We start from the raw sequence: 22656 nt of genomic DNA, 5'->3' as shown, positions 1-22656 counted from the left end.
AGCCTCCCCCCACAATTCTGGGATTTCTATATATATATATATATAAAACTATGAGATGTTCCAGCTTGGACACCCCCATTTCACAAGTAAACGTTATATTTGGGTGAATCGAGTTGCTGGCCGAGATAAATGTGTTAGAGTAGTACTAAGTGTGCTCAGTATGTCAGGGAAGTTCTCAGCAAGGTGCAAAGTGCAAGGTGCAAAGCTGAAAGAGTTCAGGAGATACAGCCACTAGAAGGTGTAACGACATCAAATGTTTTTATTCGGACGTCATGTAGAAAAGCATTCCAAGTGACAAGAAGAAAGTCCTCCTGTTACTTGATTCATGATCTGCAAATAAAGACGACAGTCTTTCGTCAGTGTGTGTGCCAGAAGGCTTTGAATTGATTAAACGGCTGATACTTGGCAGATGTACTGGCATAATTCAGCCTGTGGATATTCACTTGTTCCGTCTATACAAAGCCTGTGTTCATTTCATCACTGATAGAATAACAGGAAGTGACGTGAATATTTGGCATCGTGACAGGTTCATTCATCTTCAAGTTGTTCACAATTCAACAGTTCAGTGCTCCTCGTTTTTGCAACATGGTTCGATTCTATTCCCATAAGGCGAATGAGGAGCCCGGAACTTGGATCGCTCCTTACGAGTACTGCTTTGACGGACGTGAACAAAAATGTCTCAAGTGCGACTCGATTGCATTTGTTAGATGTACTTACTGTGAGCAGACTATTTGTGCGAGGCATGCACTCTTTATTGATTGTAGTAATTCGTAGCTTTTCTATGCAATAACAAAATCACTTGGGATTTGCAAAACAAACAACTCTCTCTTGTGTTTCATCACTTAAACATGCTGGAAAAAAGAATATGATCTAGTTTAGAGGAAATAACAGGTAAGGACATCTCTCTTATGTTTTGGACCATGTATTACGACTATAATATGTAACTTCATGTGGCTTTCTAGTGGCTGTATCTCCTAAACCCTTTGAGTATAGCACCTAAAACTTCTCTGAACTATTGAGCACATTTAGTCTACTCTGTCACATGTGTCTCGGGCAGCAATTCGATTCACCCACGCGTAACGTTTACTTGTCAGAACTTAATTGTGATTTTCTTTCGTCTCGTATGCCTGCCTTTGTAGGAATGATGAAGAGTTTTGATCACTTCCACTTTGTCAGTGTTATGTCTTGTATCTTGAAGGTGTTTTGAAACACTCAATGTGAGAGCATCCTTGTTAGTTGATTGAAGTTTACCGTCCGGTTTGAACACGAAGGCTATATTGGACGTGCTTTTACAGTTTAACCTTTTTGCGATTTATAGTAACGAAAGTTACCGTAGCGTAGTGTTGTCTTTAACCGCTTATTTATGTCTTTTAACAAGCATTTAAGCCAGTTTTTTTTATTAGTCAAGTCAAGCATGTTCCAAAGAACACCCCAGATGCATTTTGGAACCGTTTGGTTAACTTTACGGTTCCAAGTGGAGGCAGACGGGCATGACTTTTTTTTTTTTTTTTTGTTTTGTTTGTTTTTAGACAAATTAAAACAAAAATTCAGGACCTTAGATTTCAAGATATCAAATTGAAATTTTTCGTACAAATTGTGTGCGCGTTTGAGCATTTCTCAGTTTTTTTGAGATCCCTACTGCCAGAGGGGTGCAAATATTCCGAGGGAGTACATGTGGTTGGTACCGTTGGTAAGGGCGCCTTATACTGAACAAAGTGGCGTTTGAACCATGACCCTAGGCCAAACAGTAAAGACACAGTAATTTTTTAGAATATATACAGGGCGCAAAATTTCGAAGTCAGACGCACTCGCCAATCCAAAAATGATGATCGACAGTATTTCTAACGTACAAATTATGAGAGGGCCCCTTCCCACGGCCTTCGGTTTGACAAACAAAGAAATTACATCAGGGCATAAAATTTAAAGAAATAGACAATTAGATTCAGGATAATCAAGTTTGAATTGGGCAATTCATATACACGTTAAAAATTATTTTATATCTTTCGATTGAAGGTGAGAAAGGAGGGGCGAATTACAACGTTGTGAAAACTTCAATTTTTGTGTTCGTTTTGAAGACTTCACATTCCGTGTTTTCTCCTGCTCAATGATATTTTCGTGCGAAACACAAACTGCGTGGCCCTGTCAGTTTAGGCAGAAACCATTCCTACTAAACACTGGTCGCCAGCTTTAAATTTCTAGTCGCCAATGGCGACCTGGCGACCGGAAATTTTTGCCATATATATATATATATATATATATATATATATATATATATATATATATATATATATATATATATATATATATATATATATAAATGGATCACCTTGAGACCTTCAAAAATTTTTTACACTCTTTGTTTTCAAGATACAAAATTGAAATTTTGCACACGCATCGTGTACGTAACTACATACATTTCAAGAGATTTTCAGATCCCTACGTGCACCCAGACCCGGGCCAGGAGTGCAAAAATTTTGAAAAAAAATCGAAAAAACTCCTGGTTTACCCCGATTTTCCTGGTGTATAATATGGACAAGCAATTGGTACCGTTGTAAAGGATGTTCTTTATGTATGAACCATGATCCTGCGATATATAGTAAGGAAGCAGTAGCTGTTTGACTGAAAGTCTAAAATTTACCTCTAAAAATGTAAATCTTAAGAGGGGGGTGGAACACTGGGGCTTAAGGTAAATCTGAAACCCTGTGATACACTCAAATTTCAAGATTCTCTCATCAGGAGTGTAACCAGGGACGCCTTGCACTAAAGGCATGCGCGCTAGCAACTAGACCAGTCGAAAGGGCGGGTGATCCTCGGTATTTGGCATCCCGAATATATTCTTCAGTCTAGGGATATGCTTCTTACCTTGCTGTTTAAATAAACTAGAATAGTGCAAATTATATTAAAGTTCTCTTAACAAGCATACATGATAAATAATAAATATAAACACTTGTTTATTTATTTTTAGGAATGCCTCCTACTGTAAAAACAAGTCTTCAGGAAGCATGGGCAGAAATGAAGCCACCACCCGTTGGAATCTTGGATCAATTGGTAAGTATTATACAGATTGTCATCAAACATCTAACACACTAGATAGCTTCGATACATTGTGTCAACTCACCACGCACCTTCAATTTGGTCTCTTTCAAACACAGAGGTCTGTATCTTCACCGTCTGTCCACTTCATTACATGCCTTTTTCTACTCTACCAGACGTACTGCAGACTATTATCTGCGACTGCACTAATAACTTCCAGTAACTGCGCACACATCCTGAATGATACTATTTCACTTATCGTACGCGTTGCAAGCTACAAGTGTTTCCATTAATTTGATTTCAAGTTTGGATTGATAATAAAAATAATAATTGATCAGTAATTGTAATTCTAGTGTGAATTGAATTGAGAGTACGGTACAGGTTACAAACTGTGAAAGTAATCTCTCTAGCGTCTTTAAAAAAAAAAAAAAAAAAAAAAAACATCCGTGTGCTTGAAGAAAAAATGTTAAAGAAATGTACACTCGGTAAATATACATGTGTATTATTGAAAGTATCATTCCACATTAAATCATTTAGGTGAAATACAGTTGTCACCATCACCACTTCAGATTTCTATGAGTCTTGTATATAGCATCGATAGGAAAATGTAAGAATCCTATAGCGTTATTCAAAAAGTGCGCCTGAGCTCCTCCATGGCTAAGCGGTTAGCGTACGCGCCTTTGGCGCAGGAGACCGGGTTCGATTCCCGGCGGGAGATCATGTAGTTCGGATTCCACGTAATCAGTAGGTCCACGTCTCACATAACCTCGCTGCTGAAAAGGGACGTTAAACTCAAAATCAGCTCAAAAAGCGCGCCGGTTTTGGATCGTCTGGCAAATTTTTGTTTCTCGGTTGCCGACATTGTGTTGTATTGTTGCTCTACCCACAAACATTCCGATTGTCACCTTAGTCTCAATTTCTCGCATTTCTTCAGCCCTTGTCTAGCCATGGAGCAGTTTACTGTAGCACAACGTGTGCTAATTGTGAAGACTGTTTATCAGAACGGAGAAAGTTATGCAGCAACTGTCTGGCGACTTCGTGTGGTTCTAGGGCGAAATGAGGCACCGAATGATAAGACATTTTGCGGCCTCATTTCAATGGAATGGACATTCAGGAGATGTAGTTTCAACAGGATGGTGCCACCTGCCATGCTGCCCGCAAAACAATCCAGTTGCTCCAAGAGCGGTTCCCGAATCGCCTCATTTCGCGTAATGCTGAGAAGTTGTTGCATGTCAGAGCAGTATAGGAGGTCATATGTCTGACATCATTCATCATACCTGAAATCGGAAGGTGTAATAAATATGTTTGTGAATTTTGTTACTGTGTTTTGAAAAAATAAAGTTCATAATTTGATGTAACAAAAACGGCGCGCTTTGTGAATAACTCTATATTTTTTGTTTGTTTCTATTTCCACAATATTTTCTGTCTATTTAACTTCTTACACCATTACTGCCTTTGTAAATATTCCTCTTTAATTAAGCAGTATAAGGTGTGATTAAAGCTGAAATATTTAAGTTCACATAATTACTGAAAATTCGATGAGAATTTCGGAAGCGTGATGAAAAACTACACGAATGGAATGCTAATCTGTCTGTCCAAGTTTGTGATAGTCGTTTCGGAAAATGGCTATATTCGTATGCATTCATTTACCAGAGTTCCTGTATCTATTTTCTGTCCAGACATTGTACCTTGATGTAAATATCGGTAGAAAAGGCATACAATTTCCATTTAGGGGCTTAAAAATGTCGTTAGATATTTACTGTTAGTAATCTACAGAGATCATAACGTTCAGGTGGTCACAGGTGCCAAGATTTCATTCGTTCTCCGTAGCGGAGAAGGTGTTGGCAAAATTCAAGTTCAATATCATACAGCTGAATAGTGACTATGTTGATAATGATAATACTTCCGGTGGATGGTCGTTATATTCATGGGCGGCGATTAGGGAAGGGGGCAAGAGGGGTCGGTTGCCCCCTTCCACTTTTTTGAAGAGACGCCCTAATTTATACTATAAATTCATTTGGAAATGTAAATAGGGTGTCCACACAATTTGGAGAAAAGATCTATGACTTTTCCGTGACTTTCCACGACGAAAGTTACAGATTTCCCTGGCCCCTGAATAACTTAAAAATATAGAAAAAAGAAAGAAACTCCAGCCTCCACACTCCCCATAGTTGGCCTTGTTCTCTTCCGCGTCTGTTTCTTTCTTTTTTCAATTTTCTTTCCAAAGGAATGTAAATTTACAAACATATGCATTAGGCCGATATTGATTAGGCCTACATATTACACAAAATGTAAAGTTACAAACGAAAATGTGCAGTATACAGAGTACTTAAGATATGAAAAAAATACACATTATAATACCAATTGCACAGCACTATAATATTGCCTATAGTAATAAACAGTTCATATATGATTTTACTGATTATTAAAAAAATACACACAGACACACATACTTTTGCTGGTGCAGTTGTTAAATGCAACACATTTAGAAATTTGTTTTCATCCTTTCTCGCATAGTTTTCTTCTCATTGATCTGAATATCCTTCTTGTTGTCTCCGCAGTTTAATTTTCTTTTCTTCTTCCTCCAGCTCCTTTAGTTGTTGCTGAATCTTCCGGTTCTCTCTCCTCTTCTCGTCTCCAGCATTTATTTCTCTTTTCATTTCCAGATACACATGGTATTGTCTCATTGAACTTCTCACTGAATTTATCATACTTCTTGTAATTATTAATCCTGATTATCCACATATTCTCATCACAGAATCATATATGGTCCGTTGAGCCACCTGAGATTCGTCTTGTAAGTTGTCAACAATGAGAATTTTATTTATTGTGAAACCACTTTCAAAAAATGCGTTTCCGTGAAAGAAGATAAAGCACAATTTCATAACTGACCATAAGTCAACGAAGTTCTTCCCATTTGCTAAGACTAAGTAAAATACTCATCAAGTCCAATACAATCTCTATCATTGGCTATGAATTCATTCGAGTGTTGTTTAAATTCTTCAGTCTGAGCTTTTACTGTGAGCTGGAGATAATATTTCTTCGCGTTCTCAGCCACTTGTTCAGGTATCCTCTTGGCATCATGCAATTCTTCTAGAACAGCGTCTACTCTTTTGAGCAAATATGCCAGGATGCAGTTAGATATGTGTTTTTCGCAGAAAATTAGTTTCAACAACTATATCAGAGAACACTACATTTTGCATCCAGTAATAGTAAAGAAATTAACCCTATTTCATAAATTAAGTAATTGAACAATGAACCTAAATCGATTTTTCCCTGACTTTCCCTGACTTCACCTGACACATTTTTACTTCCCTGACCTTTCCGTGACTTTCACTTATTTACAAGAATGTGGACACTCTGGTAAAGGTTTTGTATGTATTACTGTTTCATAGGAAAAAATGGTACCATATAATTAAGCAGTATAAGCAGCGTTACCAGAAGGGACGAAGCTGCTGCCAAAACTAAATTCACTAGTCTTTGAGTACCACGAAAGCAGTAGTTCATCATGTGCTCCATTACCATCAAAGAATATGTGCACAAAATTCGTGGTCAATTACACCCACGCATACAAATTCTGAAAGAAGCAGCCCAGAGGCACAGATCCTCCTCAGCTGTGTCCTTCTGGATTAGCAGTTACTATATCATCGCGTCTAAAAATCAGTACTGTTATGACACAAAAATGCAAAATAAAAAAAATAAGACAATCTTGCAAAAATTGAGAAGACATTCACAACGCCTTCCAGACGCTGGCATCCCTTCAAGAACGATTTAGTAATTCCATACCTGAACATTTCATCGCAATGAGACAACACTGTGCAATTATTCACGGCACCACGGTGACTGGACGATGAATATTAAGAAAGAATTTGATCCACTCAATACCTTAGCATTCACAGCGTCTAAATCATAGATCAAACGCTTCAAACGGAATAAAAAAAAAGGTTTCCTCAAGATTTACATGAAGTTAATATGAGAGTCGTCGTTGATGCCCCACTCGTTCAAACAGCCGGAGAGTTTGTTAGTGAAATCAAGGTTTTCATTACAGAGCATGAATTGACTCCAGAGCAGATCTTATAATGCGGATCAGTCCGTATTTGATAAACAGTTACATTTTGGCAGAACTCTTGCTATTTAGAGTAACAAGATGATATTTAATGTCATAGGTTCAATCGCTGCCACGACGCATTCATATATGATTGCGCCGATGACTGGAATGTTTGGGACACTTGTATATGTTCTAATTTCGAAGCCCATTGGTCACTTTCCAGCGAGCATGGTCGCTGAATTCCGCAATGTTAAAATGTATGCAAGTAGGTTAGCATGTATGACCAAACGCGATTTGCAGACCTTCCTGGAGCAAGTCTTGTCACCCGATTTAGGCGACAGTTTCTGACGGTGTTGCGTTCTATAAGAAGCTGATTTGTGCGAAATGTACATAGCTTGTACAACCTTCTGATGTATTCTTCTTTCGTACATTCAAAACAAATTCATCACCAGTATGTTGGTTCTATCATTCAGCCTTAAAGTTAGGCAACGCTAGACCTTTCTTCGCCTTCAAACACTTTTTCTTTACCAGTTTTCCGCAAAACGATTAAAAAATTTAACCCATTTTGCGTGTTTTAAACACAGCTATTTTACGGAACATCTGAGGCCATGCCAAACACTTTCTGAATATTGTTTTGAATCACAACTCACAGAGTAACGCTGCAGAGACGCGTTCATCCGTTGTGATTACTGCGAGAAATGCAACATTGTGCTAACAACACATCACTCAAATAAAATCCGTCATACCTAGAAACTCTAGTAAAAACTACGTTCAGGTCGATGTGTTGACCACACATTACTCAATTGAAAGTTGTCTGCTAGGCTTAGAGATCTAGTAACAGTTATATTGGGTTCAATTTGCTGATCATAGATCACTCAACTAAAACCATTGTAGTAGACCTAGATACTCAGTAACAATCGCGTTGGGGTCATGTTAGTGCCATACAAAACTCAAATACAATCTGGTAAGCTTACAAATCAAGTAAAAAGCGCGTTGGACGGGTCGATGTGTTCACCACACATAAATCAGCTAAGAATCGTCCGGGGCTGTAATGTCAGTAATTTATTATTATTATTATTATTATTATTATTATTATTATTATTATTATTATTATTATTATTATTATTATTATTATTATTATTACTGATAAATGAAGTGCAGCATGATGGCTTTACGAATTGGATACTGAAAAAAATTCTCAACTTCAAATAAACGAACCTACCAATGATCTCACAGTGAGTTGAATTTGTTAGCATGAGGTCGACTTGGCCACAAAGATACACTTGTATTTTTGTCTTGATTTCGTTAGAAATAGTGGCCATTGATATTACGAACGTGTGAAACGTCCAAAGTAACACGATAAATAAAATACCCACTGATACAGTATATTCGTATCAGTTACCCTATATATATATATATATATATATATATATATATATATATATATATAAGAAAACTGTCCTTTCCTCCCTTCGCATTTCTGGTTGAGTAGGCATACGAGCCTGTGATGTGGGAAATTCCGGTTGAATTCCCGGCGGGAGATCATGTGGTTCGGATTCCACGTTAAGCTGGAGGTCCACAGCTCATATAGCCTCGCTGCTGAAAGTGACACTAAACTTAAATCAAATCCAAAATCTATCTTGCCACGCTTGTGACACACTCAATTTTTTACATAAACCATTACTCTCTCTTGATTTCCTTTAGATTGTATATTTTAATCAGTTATATGATCCTTGGGAGAAAGGTGAGCGAGGTTAATAATCTTACCAAATTACATTTCGATCGGTTCAGTAGTTATTCCGTGATGCTGCTAGACACAAAAAGCTCCCATTCACTTTCATATCATAGAAAATTTATCCTTTTCCGTTGTTAACACATATGTTCTAAACCTTTCCATTGTTGATTAACTTCCAGAATAACCTATAATTTTCAGAGCTTATCACGCAACTTCAGCGGAAGAAATTTATGAGTGTTGCATTGTTGTGACAAAATTGTACTATTCTTGAGCTTAGCTAATTCATCAACTTGCTGTCATGATCAGTCACTGTCTGAAATTTTCTACACTGGTAGACAACATTCTCCACCATTTTACAATGGGGAGAAAAGAAAGAAATCAGCATCTCCTCCATTTTACAATGGGGAGAAAAAAAAGAAATCAGCATCTCCATCATTTTACGGGTGCTTATAGTGAAATTAGGATTCAGCTAAGCTGGATCGTCAAAATGGAAAGGCTGGGAATATTAATCAAATGAAAGCAGGTACGTTTGGAATCAGACAACACCCGTCTAAAATCACTTAAAATGAAAGAAAAAAAATAGTTTTAGAGAAATTAAGGGGGTGGGAAAAAAGGAATTCTTAAGTCACAGTACCTGTCGATTCTCCATGGTCTCTGCGTGGCTCCTCGTTTTCCATTCTGGCCTTCTTCTATCACGTAGGCGTGTCGGTTCCAATGTGTCTGATTAATTTATTATAAAGTTGGCAACTTTTCAGACTCGCGGTGTAGCTCGAAAAGAGGGAGCTACGCTGACAGACTGTTAGCTAGAACGAAAGTCTGTCTTACTTTTTACTCACGTAATCTCTCTGTCTAGCCACTGGGCTAGAACCTGCGAAATATTGAAACTATAGGTCGATAATCTACTAACTGTCCGCGACAGACTTCCTCTGCTAATTCACTCCTTTCTTCCGGGTTGACTTGGGATTTTAAAGATCAAAATTGCTCGTGTTGGGCTTCGTTTCGACAGGCACCTTGACGTCAGAGATAGATTAGATCATCAGGAAAGGAACATTCACAGCGTTTATTACATAAAATATACACTGACAAAATTCGTTACGTAATGCATACAAACATATTTTCAATTTCGCAAGATAAATATTAGGAGGCGGAAGACAGCGTAACCTGAGTTCTCAGACAGAGATGAATTCATTAGTAAGATTTATCTCTGTGTTTGTTATTCTCAATAAACTTTGTCAGTTCTGAATCAATCGATAGATCGATGGGTGGGAAATCAACACGATCAATAAATGATAAACACTGATATCTCTACACTTATTGATTTGGGAGTGGCATTTTTTAATGGCCCAAAGCGGCTAAAATGTTAAACACATGGTTTCAGGACTTGCTCATTAGTGGTATGCTATTCCTACTAGACAGTATTCAAGCTAATCTGAGAGAAAGGCAGTTGGTTTCTTTAGATATGTTCTACTAAGTGTATCTAATACTTTTTAATCTGGTAAGCTTATTTCACTTTAGTAGAAGCTTTTAAGGACGTTGAATTACTGTTATGTTAATTCGTACTTTCCTATCTTTTTAATGTAGGACACAGCAGATATGCCAGGTGTAAAACTCACAGCCAGTATTTACCTACCTCAACAAGGTAGACTTGTATGTGGAAGAGAAGATGGCTCCATAATCATAGTTCCAGCTACACAAACAGTAATGCTTCAGTTGTTGCATGGGAGACATCAGCAATATGATGGTGAGAGCTTTTGTCTAAATCAACTGGTGAACTTTTCCCCCAAATGCATGTATTGTTATATGCTTTAGATTAGATCTATTTGATTATAGTTTCTGAAGTTTTGTGTTGCAATACACGTTTATGTACATTAAAGCTTTTCAGTTTGCGCGAGTGAAAGAATCTCAAACAGTTAAAAATGAGGAGTCATCCCTTTTAAAATTGAAATAACTGTTTCGGTGCCGAAGATCCAGAAATTTATGAGGTGTCATTCTTTTAACTCATGATGTACATCGTGGAGGGGAATGGATAGGAGGAATGGGAGCAGAGGGCCATTTAACTTACGAATGCAGTTTAACTTGCTAACATTGGAATAGCGGCAGTAGTTATTTTGACTGCTAGGCTTTTATTGTGATCTATGAGCTTGACAGTATTTCCCCTCATCACTTTTGATCTAAAGATCAAATGCACATAAATTTCTCCTTCGTTAGGAGTTAGTTTTGTGTTCCAACTTTTATATATATATATATATATATAGGGGGGGGGACATAAAGTCTCTCCCTAATAACAAATATTAATAACAAGGAAACAAAGAATGATAGAAACATGCGACCTGAAAGCATCGCTTGTATGATACTTCAAGATTTTGTCATAGCCTGTGCTGCCATGTATTGTAGCTGACCGCAGCGCGACAGTCATTTGTTTAAAAGTGGCGTCAGCACAGCAGACAGCGAAGTGTGTGTTGTGGTATCATGAAACAAAATCTCCCGTCCAGTTCAACCAACATTCAAGAGAGAGTGTAGACAGCAGCCATTAGATGTTATGGGCATAAAGGAATAGTACAGAAAGTTTATTGCAACAGGAAATGTTTTAGATCGTGATAGAAGCGGTAGACCGAGTGTTAGGGAGGAACACGTGGAAGCTGTTCGTGTTGCTTTAACCCGAAGACCACGGAAATCCTTGCGTTGCGAACTTTTTCCTTTGGGGTTATGTTAAAGACAGGGTTACAGGATAAGGGTCAAAATAGACACAGTTACTCCTGAAATGTTGAATAACACATGGATGTAAATTGAATATCGCACGGATGTCTTGAGAGCAACTAATAGAACACATTTGGAAATTGTCTAAATCAAGTAATATATATATATATATATATATATATATCTGAGCTTTCTTATTATTTGCCGCAAACCGCATGCTTCTATCATTCTTAGTTTTCTTCTTATCAGGGAGAGACTTTATGTACACCGTATATATATATATATATATATATATATATATATATATATATATATATATATATATATATATACAGGATGTCTCAAAAGTTCCCTGACATACGGACAAGGAATTTTTAAAATCGGAGCTACCGTTTGGGCTGTACAACGCTCCCATTTACCTGGACCCTCAACATAACTGAATTAAGTTACTCTTTGAAATGGGGCTGACCATCGACATGTTAGTTTAAAAAACAGCAACTTCATACACTTATGTTGTGGGTCCAGGTAAAGGCAATGTTGCATTTTCATTTAACATTGGGCACATAAAGAGTGTACAGTCCAAACGGCTGGCCCGATTTAAAAAAAAATCCTTCACTTTAGATTGAAAACATCATATTTGGAGATGGTTTTTCCTCTTACATTTTTTGTAACTCTGATAATAACAGAATTATCCTAAGACATCCTGTATATACAGTACAATATCCCACACGAAGCATTTTATGAGTCTTTTTCTCAACTCTATTTAAGGTTCCACAAAATAGTATTTTCTTCTTTCTAAAGGCTTCTTTCGCCATTCCTATCCTTGCTTTTATTTCACGTTCGCACTTCATGTCATTACTAATAATACTACCCAGGTATCTAAAAGTATTCATCTGTTCTATTTTCTCCCCTCCTACTTCTATATTTAACACTTACCCCTTCGTTTCAATCACCATGGCTTTTGTCTTTCTAACATTTATTTTCATCCCATATTCTTCACAGCTTTTCCTCAAGTTTTCTAACATCTTATTGATTTTCTCTTTAGGTTCCGCTTATAGTTAATTGAAAATAATAACCGGTCTTTCAAAACAAACAAAGAAACAAATAAACAAACAAACAGAAAAGACAATTAAGGCGAATAACACTATTAAGGCGAATCGTCACATTAGACATTTTCTCAATAAACAAAAGGAAATTTGGATATTATAGAAATTGACTCCCCTTTCCCTTCTTAGAAGTGTAATTTTGGAAAACGCTGAAACATTTATTCCTTTATTTTTATTTAGGAGTTTCCTTATACAGAATTTCATGTCTGCAGCTTTAACAAATCTCTAAATTTGACACTTATGAGTAAATAAAGGGAAATTCCGTTATTATAGAAATTAACCTCTTCCCTCCTTAGGAGCAGAATTCTCGGAAACGCTGAAACACATATTCTGTTATTTTTATTTAAGAGTTTATATACAGAATCTAGCTTGAGCCAATCACTACATTTTGAAAGTTGTGAATAAATATAGGGTAATTTTAATAATATTGCAATTTGCCTCCTTTTTCCTTTTAAGAGCAGAATTTCCAGAAACGGTGAGGGACCGCGGTGGCTCAGTGGTTGAGCGTTCACCTCTGCTGCATGGGGTGGTAAACTCCCACCAAGTAAGCTTTGTGGTGGACAAACACCGTGTGCGTTGGTTTTCTCGCGGTTCTACTGTTTTCTCCCACTTTTTTCATTCCACCATTATCACCGTCTCCTTTAGCCTACCCGGCATAACCGTGGGACATAAAACTTAAATATTTCATTTTTTTTTTTTTCGGAAACGGTGAATTACGTGTTTCCTTATTTTTAATTAAAAGTCTGTATACTGAATTTCAGATCTCCAAGTATAGTGAATTCTTACATTCGACCCTTTCTGGTTAAACAAAGGGATATTCGAATATTTTAGAAATATCATGTTTCCCTTCTTAGGAACGAATTATTTATGATGAATAAGTGGTATGCTGAGTTCCATCTTCTGAACTTCAGGGATTCCTGAGATACACGACACTAAACAGAAAATTCTGATGAATCCCATTTACCCCTTCCCTCCTCCTTAGGGTATGTACTTCGAAAAAATCCTTCCTTATGTCTTACTTTCGCACAAGAGCAGACATTCTGTGCAAATTTCACGTCTCTACTTGTAGTAATATGGCCTGGGCGATGATAAGGCTTTCACTTCTATACATTTAGATAATAGTGTAAAGAAATAAATTAAATAAACAAGTATTTTAGGAGTGAAAAAAGAAAGTGAATCAAAAGATTGCCATCTTGGCCAAAAATTTTAGGAATGATCCAAAAAGAAATACATCAAAAGATTACGAGCATGGCCAATAATTAGTTTTTGGATCAGGGGCCACAAATTATTTGAACGCCTCCTAAATCGAGTTTTCTGATTTTCTACAGAATAAGCACATCATACTACGTTAAGTGATAATTTGGGTTTGGCTACACTACATGTAGTTCTTCAGATATAAGACCTACAAGAAAATTTTGATTGAAATATATTGGATCTTGGATCAGAGGCCACAAAATTTTTGAACGACCCCTTAATGGAGGTTTTTTTATTTTATTTTTTTTAACGAAATAAGCACATCATACTGAATTAAGTGATAGTTTGGGTTTGGCTACACTGTATGTAGTTGTCCAGATGTAAGGCCTACAAGAAAGTTTTTGATTGAAATATATTGGAACTTTTGATCCAATAACGAATGTGCTCCTGTTGGTTTCTAGGGCAGTTGATATGCGCGAGAAAGATAAGGATTATGCAATTTAAAAATAGAGAAATAGATATAATAAATAACGATTCAGGGGCAACTGATATTGGCCCTTCTTATCTAGACTTGGGGCTCGTCCCTGTCGACTCTCATATCAGCTGATATTCACGGGAAGAGTAAGGTTTTGAAGATTGGAAATAAGAAATTAGTGAAACGAATAACGAAGAGCAACGCCTTCGGCATTGCTCCTGTCGTTTCTTGGGCCAGCTGATATTCCCAATATTACTTGAACTGGGACCCAAGTATCATCGAGACTCTCACAAAGCATTGAGCTACTCGAAAAACTATGCATTCGACATTAATATCGGTCATTTTTAATTATTTTTACATGCCGCTCCTCTTTTCACCCCCACCCCAAGGTATACCTGTGCAAAGTTCGGTTGAAATTGCTCAAGGCGTTCCTGCATTATGCAGGAATATACGTACATACATTTTCAAGAGTTATGAATTAATTTATTTATTTTACATTATTTTGTGAAGAATCTACAGAGCAACTCCGAAAATTTGTTGAACTCCTTTTTTGTTTTTAACATCTACTAACATTCTTCTCTTTATTGACGATTGTAAAATTTTCCATAAAATCTTTATCGTAGATGGTGCCTTATGACTTCAACAAGTTCTTGCTGCTAAAGTTACTGACTGGTGTGCGATTTGGAATTTAAAACTAAACCCTCAGTAATGTTGTACTTCTAGTGTTTCTTTGAGGAAAAATAAAATTTATCACAAATGTTGTATTAATAACAGTCCTATCGAAAGACTCGCTACACATGAAGACCTCGGAGTATTATTCGATGAGAAACTTACATTCACTGATCACATCACCTTTACTGTTAAGAGTGCTATGAGAATAATGGATATTATTTACAGATTTACTGAAATTCGCGATCTCAAATCACCCAGTATTTTCTTCAAAGTTTTTGTATCTCGTAAAATTCAATATTGCTTAACGATGTGGAATATGGCCTGTGTCATTATCAGACAAAGTGTTCTTTCAATAATAAAACCGAGTCTTAATAGTTTTTAATAAAACCGAGCTGCTAAACAAACTCAATATTCAGACTCTACTTACTCTACGTATGGTGGCGGACTTGCTGTCTCTCCATAAAATTATCAATGGGAAAATTAACTCCGAATTGTTAGTCTCCGTTCTCAAATTTTTGCGTACTTTCTCGCCTTACTCGCAGTCGTACGTTACTTACATCTGTAACAATCGAATTATAAATTATACAACGTTCCTTATACTTCAGGCTCGTATCATTGTATAATAGTTTGTCAGATGTTGATATTTTTGAATCTGAAAAGCATTTTAAATGCAAGTTAAAGTCTCTGCTAATGTCGTACATATTCTATCTATATATAAATATATCTTTGTTAATTTTCATTTTTATTTTTTTTCTTTTCCTTTTGTTGTTTCTTGTATACGTTGTTACATTGTTTCAGTGTAAAATGGACATTGATCTGTACCTGAAACATTTATAAATAAATAAATGGTTTATTTTTAGTGAAGACCGTAACAATTGTCGTATATAGATTTTGATCACTTCCCGTTGATAGATTGGCCTCCGCATCAGTTGCTGCTAGGACATACTGGTCGAGTGAACTGCTTGCTTTATCCTCACCATATCCACTCACGTTACGAAGTATCACATTTGGTATCCGGAGGGATTGACTTTGCTGTTTGCTTATGGGACTTGTATTCAGGAACACTGTTACATCGTTTTTGTGTGCATGCTGGTGAAATCACGCAGTTGTTGGTTCCGCCTAACAATACGAGTGTAAGTATATTTACTTGGAATAAGATATTGATAGACATGGCATTTTTTAATTACTTTTCTAAAATTTGATTAGCTGTGTAGACAAGTAGTGAATTATATGTAATAAAACCTTGATAAAACATTTAAATCCATGTTATTGTATAGTAAGTGAAAAATTTTATTCATAACATTCAAAAATGAAGATCAAAAGACAAATTTGGTTTTTAGCATTAGGTGCCAGAAAATTGCGTGTGGAATGTAACTTTACATTTACCGTGACAAAAATGTATGCCCCCTTGAAGAAGAAATCTTTCATCCCTGGCACAGATAACTATTGCCCCCTCTAGAATTTTATCAAATCTTCATTAACATCGAAACAGGGAATAACTTTTATTTTGTAGTCGAAAGTACTATAATTAGGAGCAAATCTCATTAAGGAGATGGGTTTGCCAAAATTCCCTGATATATTTACCCAGTGCAATGTCCGTCCGTTCGCAAAATGAAAATATCGCAAGGAATACTTAATGGATCACCACCAATTTTTTTTCAGTATGTAGATTAAAGTTAGAAATCGAGTTGATTATGGAGGCAAGGTTCAAACCGGCAGTAACACAAATAAACAATTACCGGTTCATGTTGATTACTATAAACCAAAAACTTTAACACACACACACACACACACACACACACACACACACACATATATATATATATATATATATATAATAAACACTTCTGACCAGAGTATATACACACTTGTTTATTAAAAACTAAATTCCAGTGTAACAGTTTCAACAACGTAACGTTGTCTTCATCAGACACCAACTCTGAGTTGGTGTCTGATGAAGACAACGTTACGTTGTTGAAACTGTTACACTGGAATTTAGTTTTTAATAAACAAGTGTATATACTCTGGTCAGAAGTGTTTATTATTTCTTTAGTGAGCTCCAGAGTCGTGATGGATAGAGTTGCATATATATATATATATATATATATATATATAAAATGTACAGGGTTATTCTTTATAGGGTTTACAACTTCAATCAGTTATAATTCTTTATTAGAACCACATACAGACTTGCTTTATATGTCATTATACTACAAGTTTTTTGACAAATTCATTATGGCTCAATTGTGTGCACCTGCGCTCATCCTAAACACAACCCAACTAACGTCGATTTCCTGCCAAACAGTAGCCAGCATGTCGGTTGTAACGTCCGTGATGGCTGTTGTGGTGCGATGTTTCAATTCATTAACAGTATCACTTACGGGGAGGGTTGTACACCTTATATTTCACAAACCCCCACAGAAAGAAGTCAAGTAACGTGTAATCTGGAGACCGTGGCGGCCAGGCAATTGGTTCACCACGACCTATCCACTTATCTGGGAAATGCTGATCAAGAAATTCCCTTACGTCTTTCAGGTAGTGCGGCGGGGTGCCATCTTGTTGCTACCATAAGTAGCCATCGTAGTAATCTTCATCTAACTGTGGAACAATTAAATTCTGGAGCATATCAAGATAGATGGTGATCTTAGGAAAGAAGAATGGTCCATACACATTTGCTCTAGAAACAGAGCACAGCAAAATATATTCACTCTGGGACTGTCACGAACCAGCTCCACATGCGCATGTTGATATTCCGTGCTCTAAATACGACAATTGTGTGTACTGACTCGGCCGGAAAGGTGAAAAGTTGATTCGTCACTGAATACCACATTGTTCAAGAATGACTCATCACCCTAATGCTATCCAACATGGTAACACAAAATTCATGTCGAGTATATTTATCCGTTTCACTCAGTGCTTGAACCAAGGATAGTCTGTATGACTTCATGGACAAACGTCTGCGCGATACACGCCAAACAGTGGTCTGAGGGAAACCAGTTTCTTGTAATGCACGTCGTGTAGATTTTCGAGGACTGCGGACAAACTCTCCCTAACTGCTTCCACCACATCGTCAGTCACGGGTGAGCGCCCTGAAGCCTTTGTGTATCGCACAGAACAACCTGTTTCAACAAATGTCTGGTGCCATTTGTACACTGTTGGTCTACTGGGTGGTTCCTTGTTTTACGGGTGCTTAATTTGAAAAGTATTTTCAAAGAAAGCTGTGTCGTCAAAGTGAGATTCTTGGGATGTTTCTGAAGGGTAGAACGGATCCTGGGACCGGACGACACCCGTCTGATTTTAAGAGAAATAAAAATGAGAATTTTAGCTTTTTTGGAGAGAGAGTGAGGAAGAAAAAGGAAGAAATCTGATGTCACAGTACCTGTAGCTTCATCTTCTCTGCTGGGCTCCCTGTTATCCTCCTGTTGTTCGTCCGGTGTTCCGTATGTCGAAAACCGAATTATAGACTGTTCGGTTCGTTTTCTAAGTTACTCTCGAAGTGCCCGATTGACTGCCGTGCACTCCCCGGACCGACTCCGTAGTCAGTCTTTCGACAGCTTGGCGACTGAGTGCTAAGATGACTCCGAAGACCGACTCTCGACAGGCTCTGGAGACTAACTTCGATTTCCGACTCCAAAGTCTCCAAACGACTCCAGAGGCTTCATGTGACTTCAAAGGCTCTGTGTAACTCCCTGTTTCTGGGTTAGAGAGAGTATTTAAAGACAAAGATCTGCTGGTAATCCTGCTGACTCCAGACACGTGTAGATGAGATGTTTTCGTCTCAACAGGTACTCATGACGTCAGAGATGGACAGATAGTTGGGAAAGGAGCTCTCTCAGCTTTATTACATAAAATACACATTGACATAGTACATTATATAACATAAACAAACACATCCACGATTTAGCTACGAAAACACAAAATTACGGAAGAAAAACGTTGACTAAATTCTCAGACATAAGTGAATTTCATTAACTAAGACTAGCGAATGACTAGCGTTCTTTGACACATAAGAAATAGTTTTATGTAATTAGGAAGAAAAAAGGAATAGTCTCACAACACCGAAGATAAGTCTTAAAGAATATCATGTTTCTTATACAAACAATAAATGATTTTGTGGGAGATCAACGAAAGTCAATAAATAATGAATATTAGTCTCTTCACACTTGCTGTATAGTGTGCGAAACTTACGCTGTACACTCGTTGCTGACTTCGTTTCTTCAAACCAAAACACGCACTTAGCTCTTTCCGCACCAGTGAAATTCTTTTTGCTATATCTGTTCTTGCTATATAATTAACTTTTTTTTTTTTTTTTTTGAAATCCGTTATACGCGAAAAATAACTATTAACTTACAGCTTAAATTATTGTTCAGTTTATTTTCTTTTAATGAACAGTTGGATTGCATTGTATTGTGAAACAACGGTAGATTTCGGAACTATGGCTTTGAATATCAAAATTAAAATTGGTACATCTATTTCTTTCGGTTACAATAGCGCGATAAGGTCAAACATGGAACATGTTCTTCACATAGTGAATCCATACGAAAGAATTTCATCTGTGTATTACAGCTTTTAATCCAAGAGACTGTGAAGATAAGGGTGGAAATACAACCTGTTCCTACGATACTGACAATGAGTCAATATATCAATTTTGTTCTAATTCGAATTGATCTGATGCCATGTAAAAGAGGTAACAAATGCTGTTTAACATATATCAAGTACTATATTGTAATGTTATGGAGTAGATCATCTTTTTCTTCTTCTTCATATTATTTTTATTATTATTATTATTATTATTATTATTATTATTATTATTATTATTATTATTATTATTATTATTACTATTATCCCTTTGTGTTAAATATTTAGCAAATTATCACTGTAATTGATATTTCTTCTTTTCTGTGTATGCACCAGTGAATGACATATGAACTAATTTGCTGAGCGATGCTCTTAAATATCTTCAACATATTGTGTTGTAATTTTTTAAGATACAATGAGTTCGCCAAAGATGTGGCGTATGGGTGAACAGGGCTTACAGATACTTGACAGTTTAATTGAAGTACCTAAAAAAGTGCATATTATCAGATTAATTTGGCGTTGAATTATCTTTAGCCGTTAGAGAGGCTCTGATGCAACGTGGAATGGAGTCTTAAAAGTCGTGAATGCTGGCAGGTGCAATATTACATTGTTCCGCGTGCTATAAACTACTCAGTTACGTGAAAGGAAATGGAGGCAGAAGTCTGCGCCGGATCCGGTCTCTAAAACGAATCACAGATGGTCATTTATGTTAAGGTCCGAGGATTGAGCGGGTCAGGACAGGTGTTCATCTCATCCCCATGTTCTTCGAACAAGTCACAACAGTTCCTACTGTGTGAATGAGTGCATTATCTTTCTGGAATATGGCGATATTGCCCAAAAACAAATTTAAACCATTGGATACAAATGATCCCCTAAAATGGCGACATAATCACGAGTAGTGACGTGACTCGTGGCGTCGTGCTAAAACGTTATGACTTCTTATAAGCAGTTTTGCTCCTGCAACCCGGCCTTGTATGTTCATCTCATGTAACTCGCAGCGGACTGTAATAGTCGACGTAGCCTGTAAGAGGTGTCCCTCCGTCACTAGCGCCCGAATCGCATGCTTGTTCAGAATGACAATCCACTTTAATGCTCGATGGGACATGTCACTGAGAATTTTGTTCTGCCTACTGTTCCTCTTTGCTGATGTAGTTTTATTGTGAGTTTTGTATTCTGTGATCACCTTGGCACAGTCCCTTGCGGCACACCTAATACACTTGTCACTTTCGTCACACTCTCCCCACATAACCGAACACTAATCTGCCACTGTTTGGAAATTAGTGAGGTCGCTAACTTAATACTATCCCTGTCTGCTCAGTTCACTGCACGCTGCCGTTCTGCTGGTCCTCATATAGTACGGAGATTGTCTTAACACACTACCAGCTGCAGCTCGGCGTCGGTGTAGCCGTCTGACCGTTGCAAACCCAGATAAATAACGTGTTTTGAATTTTATGTTTTTTTATCAAATCGATAATTATCTGTGAAGAGGTAAGCAAGAATATTTTGTTAGGTACGTTAATACGAAGAAGAAAAACATACTCTTAATTTCTTTATATGCAACCACGTGCATTTTAGGTTATAATACATTTTACACGATAAGAATATTATTCGTATATGTGTATTTGAAGCATATACGAGAAATGGAAAATTCATAAAATCTTGAGAGAAGAAACGTGAGTATCTGTAACTAAGCACCAATTTCGTGCAACATTGCGATCACTGAAGAAGCTGTACAAATGATATCACTATATTGACTTCCTCGAACAGAAACTATTAATACATATGTAAACAATATAATTCCTATTACCTTTACATTTCAAACGTGTGTTAATGAGCTAGTATGAAATGAATGTAGGTATAATATATCTAACTCATTATCGTCTCTTATTTTCAGCCTCGTATCCAACAATGTATCTGCAGTGTAGCAAGCGATCATTCAGTAACCCTTCTTGGACTGAAGGAAAGAAAATGTGTTGTTTTAGCTTCTCGTCATTTGTTTCCTGTTGTAACTATCAAATGGCGCCCTTTAGATGATTTTATGATTGTTGGATGTTCAGATGGAACAGTGTACGTGTGGCAGATGGAGACAGGTTAGTTTCTCCTATTCATATTATGCTAGACATAGAATGCAGGTATAGTTTTCGCGCACCACATTTTGGAAGATTTACTGGTAAAATTTAATATTTTGCATGGAAAGGTATGTTTATAAGGAACAAATTTTTGCAAGCGACACAATTAAATTCAAACTAATTCAGCTGTATTTAGGTTTACAAATGTAGGGATACTAGTATAAAATAGTTACAAGTGATCTAGGACATATGAAATAAGTCAGTGCATACGAAAGGTGGCTATATTTGATGCTATTTTCCACGGCGGCATATTTCTGCACATTCTACAGAACCTGTATTTTATGTTTACAAGTGGAGCGTTACTAGTATAAAGCCATTCAAGTATATTAAAAGTAGTATCATTGCCAAAACTCAGTTTTTTCCCATACTCTCGCTTGCGCGCATACCCGCCTTGGCTGACGCGTCTGCTTCCTTTGCCCTGCCCTGACTCGGTTACATAGCATTCGTGCTTTTTAATGGTCACCTAGCATAGGTTGGTTTCTGTGTTTTGCACCATAGTTTTTATGCTACACATCTGAAATTCGTATTTATACGAAAATCGTAAAAGAATTTTAATTTTTCAACAATTACTTCTTTTGGCCCCCTTGAATTTTATCTATCCAAATTGAGATATTTTCATGTCACCTAGTGGAAACCTTTTAGAGGACAATAAGAAGGAAATTAGTGAAACAATTATGGTGCGCCAAAAGTAAACCTGTACGAGACATATTCCCATAGTGGTTCGTTTCTTATACTACTTTCGTTGTAAACGATATTCCAGTGTTCAATAAATTCTCTCTGATGGAGCCATACAACCGGGTTTGTAAGAGTATCGAGAGAGTATCCATAAAATATTTCTAGAATACCGTAAGTGAAGCGGCATATTATTATTATTTTAATGGTGGTATTTGTAATAGGTTATAGAATATTATATTATAAAGACATTCGTTAAGGTCATTATAATGTCCTGTTAATAAGGATGGGAATACTAAGATACTGCCATCTTTAAT

At 36.8% G+C, this 22656-nt stretch overlaps 1 protein-coding gene across 6 annotated transcripts in view; it reads left to right on the top strand.

Moving 5' to 3' along the window:
• The window catches only part of Rbcn-3B (WD repeat-containing protein Rbcn-3B), a 334889-nt gene that overhangs the window by 73663 nt on the left and 238570 nt on the right, over nt 1-22656 (top strand). For all 6 annotated transcript variants that reach the window (XM_081743283.1, XM_081743279.1, XM_081743282.1 and 3 more), the window contains 4 exons: nt 2966-3048; nt 10398-10557; nt 15873-16093; nt 21433-21628. In XM_081743283.1, the coding sequence (XP_081599409.1) occupies nt 2966-3048; nt 10398-10557; nt 15873-16093; nt 21433-21628 (660 nt within the window). The remainder of the gene's footprint in view (nt 1-2965; nt 3049-10397; nt 10558-15872; nt 16094-21432; nt 21629-22656) is intronic.

The sequence above is a fragment of the Thermobia domestica genome, chromosome 16 (assembly GCF_964235325.1).
Source record: "Thermobia domestica chromosome 16, izTheDome1.hap1.1, whole genome shotgun sequence".
NCBI lineage: Eukaryota > Metazoa > Arthropoda > Insecta > Zygentoma > Lepismatidae > Thermobia > Thermobia domestica.
The sequence above is the reverse complement of the archived record's forward strand: the minus strand, read 5'-3'. Positions and strand labels throughout refer to the sequence as shown.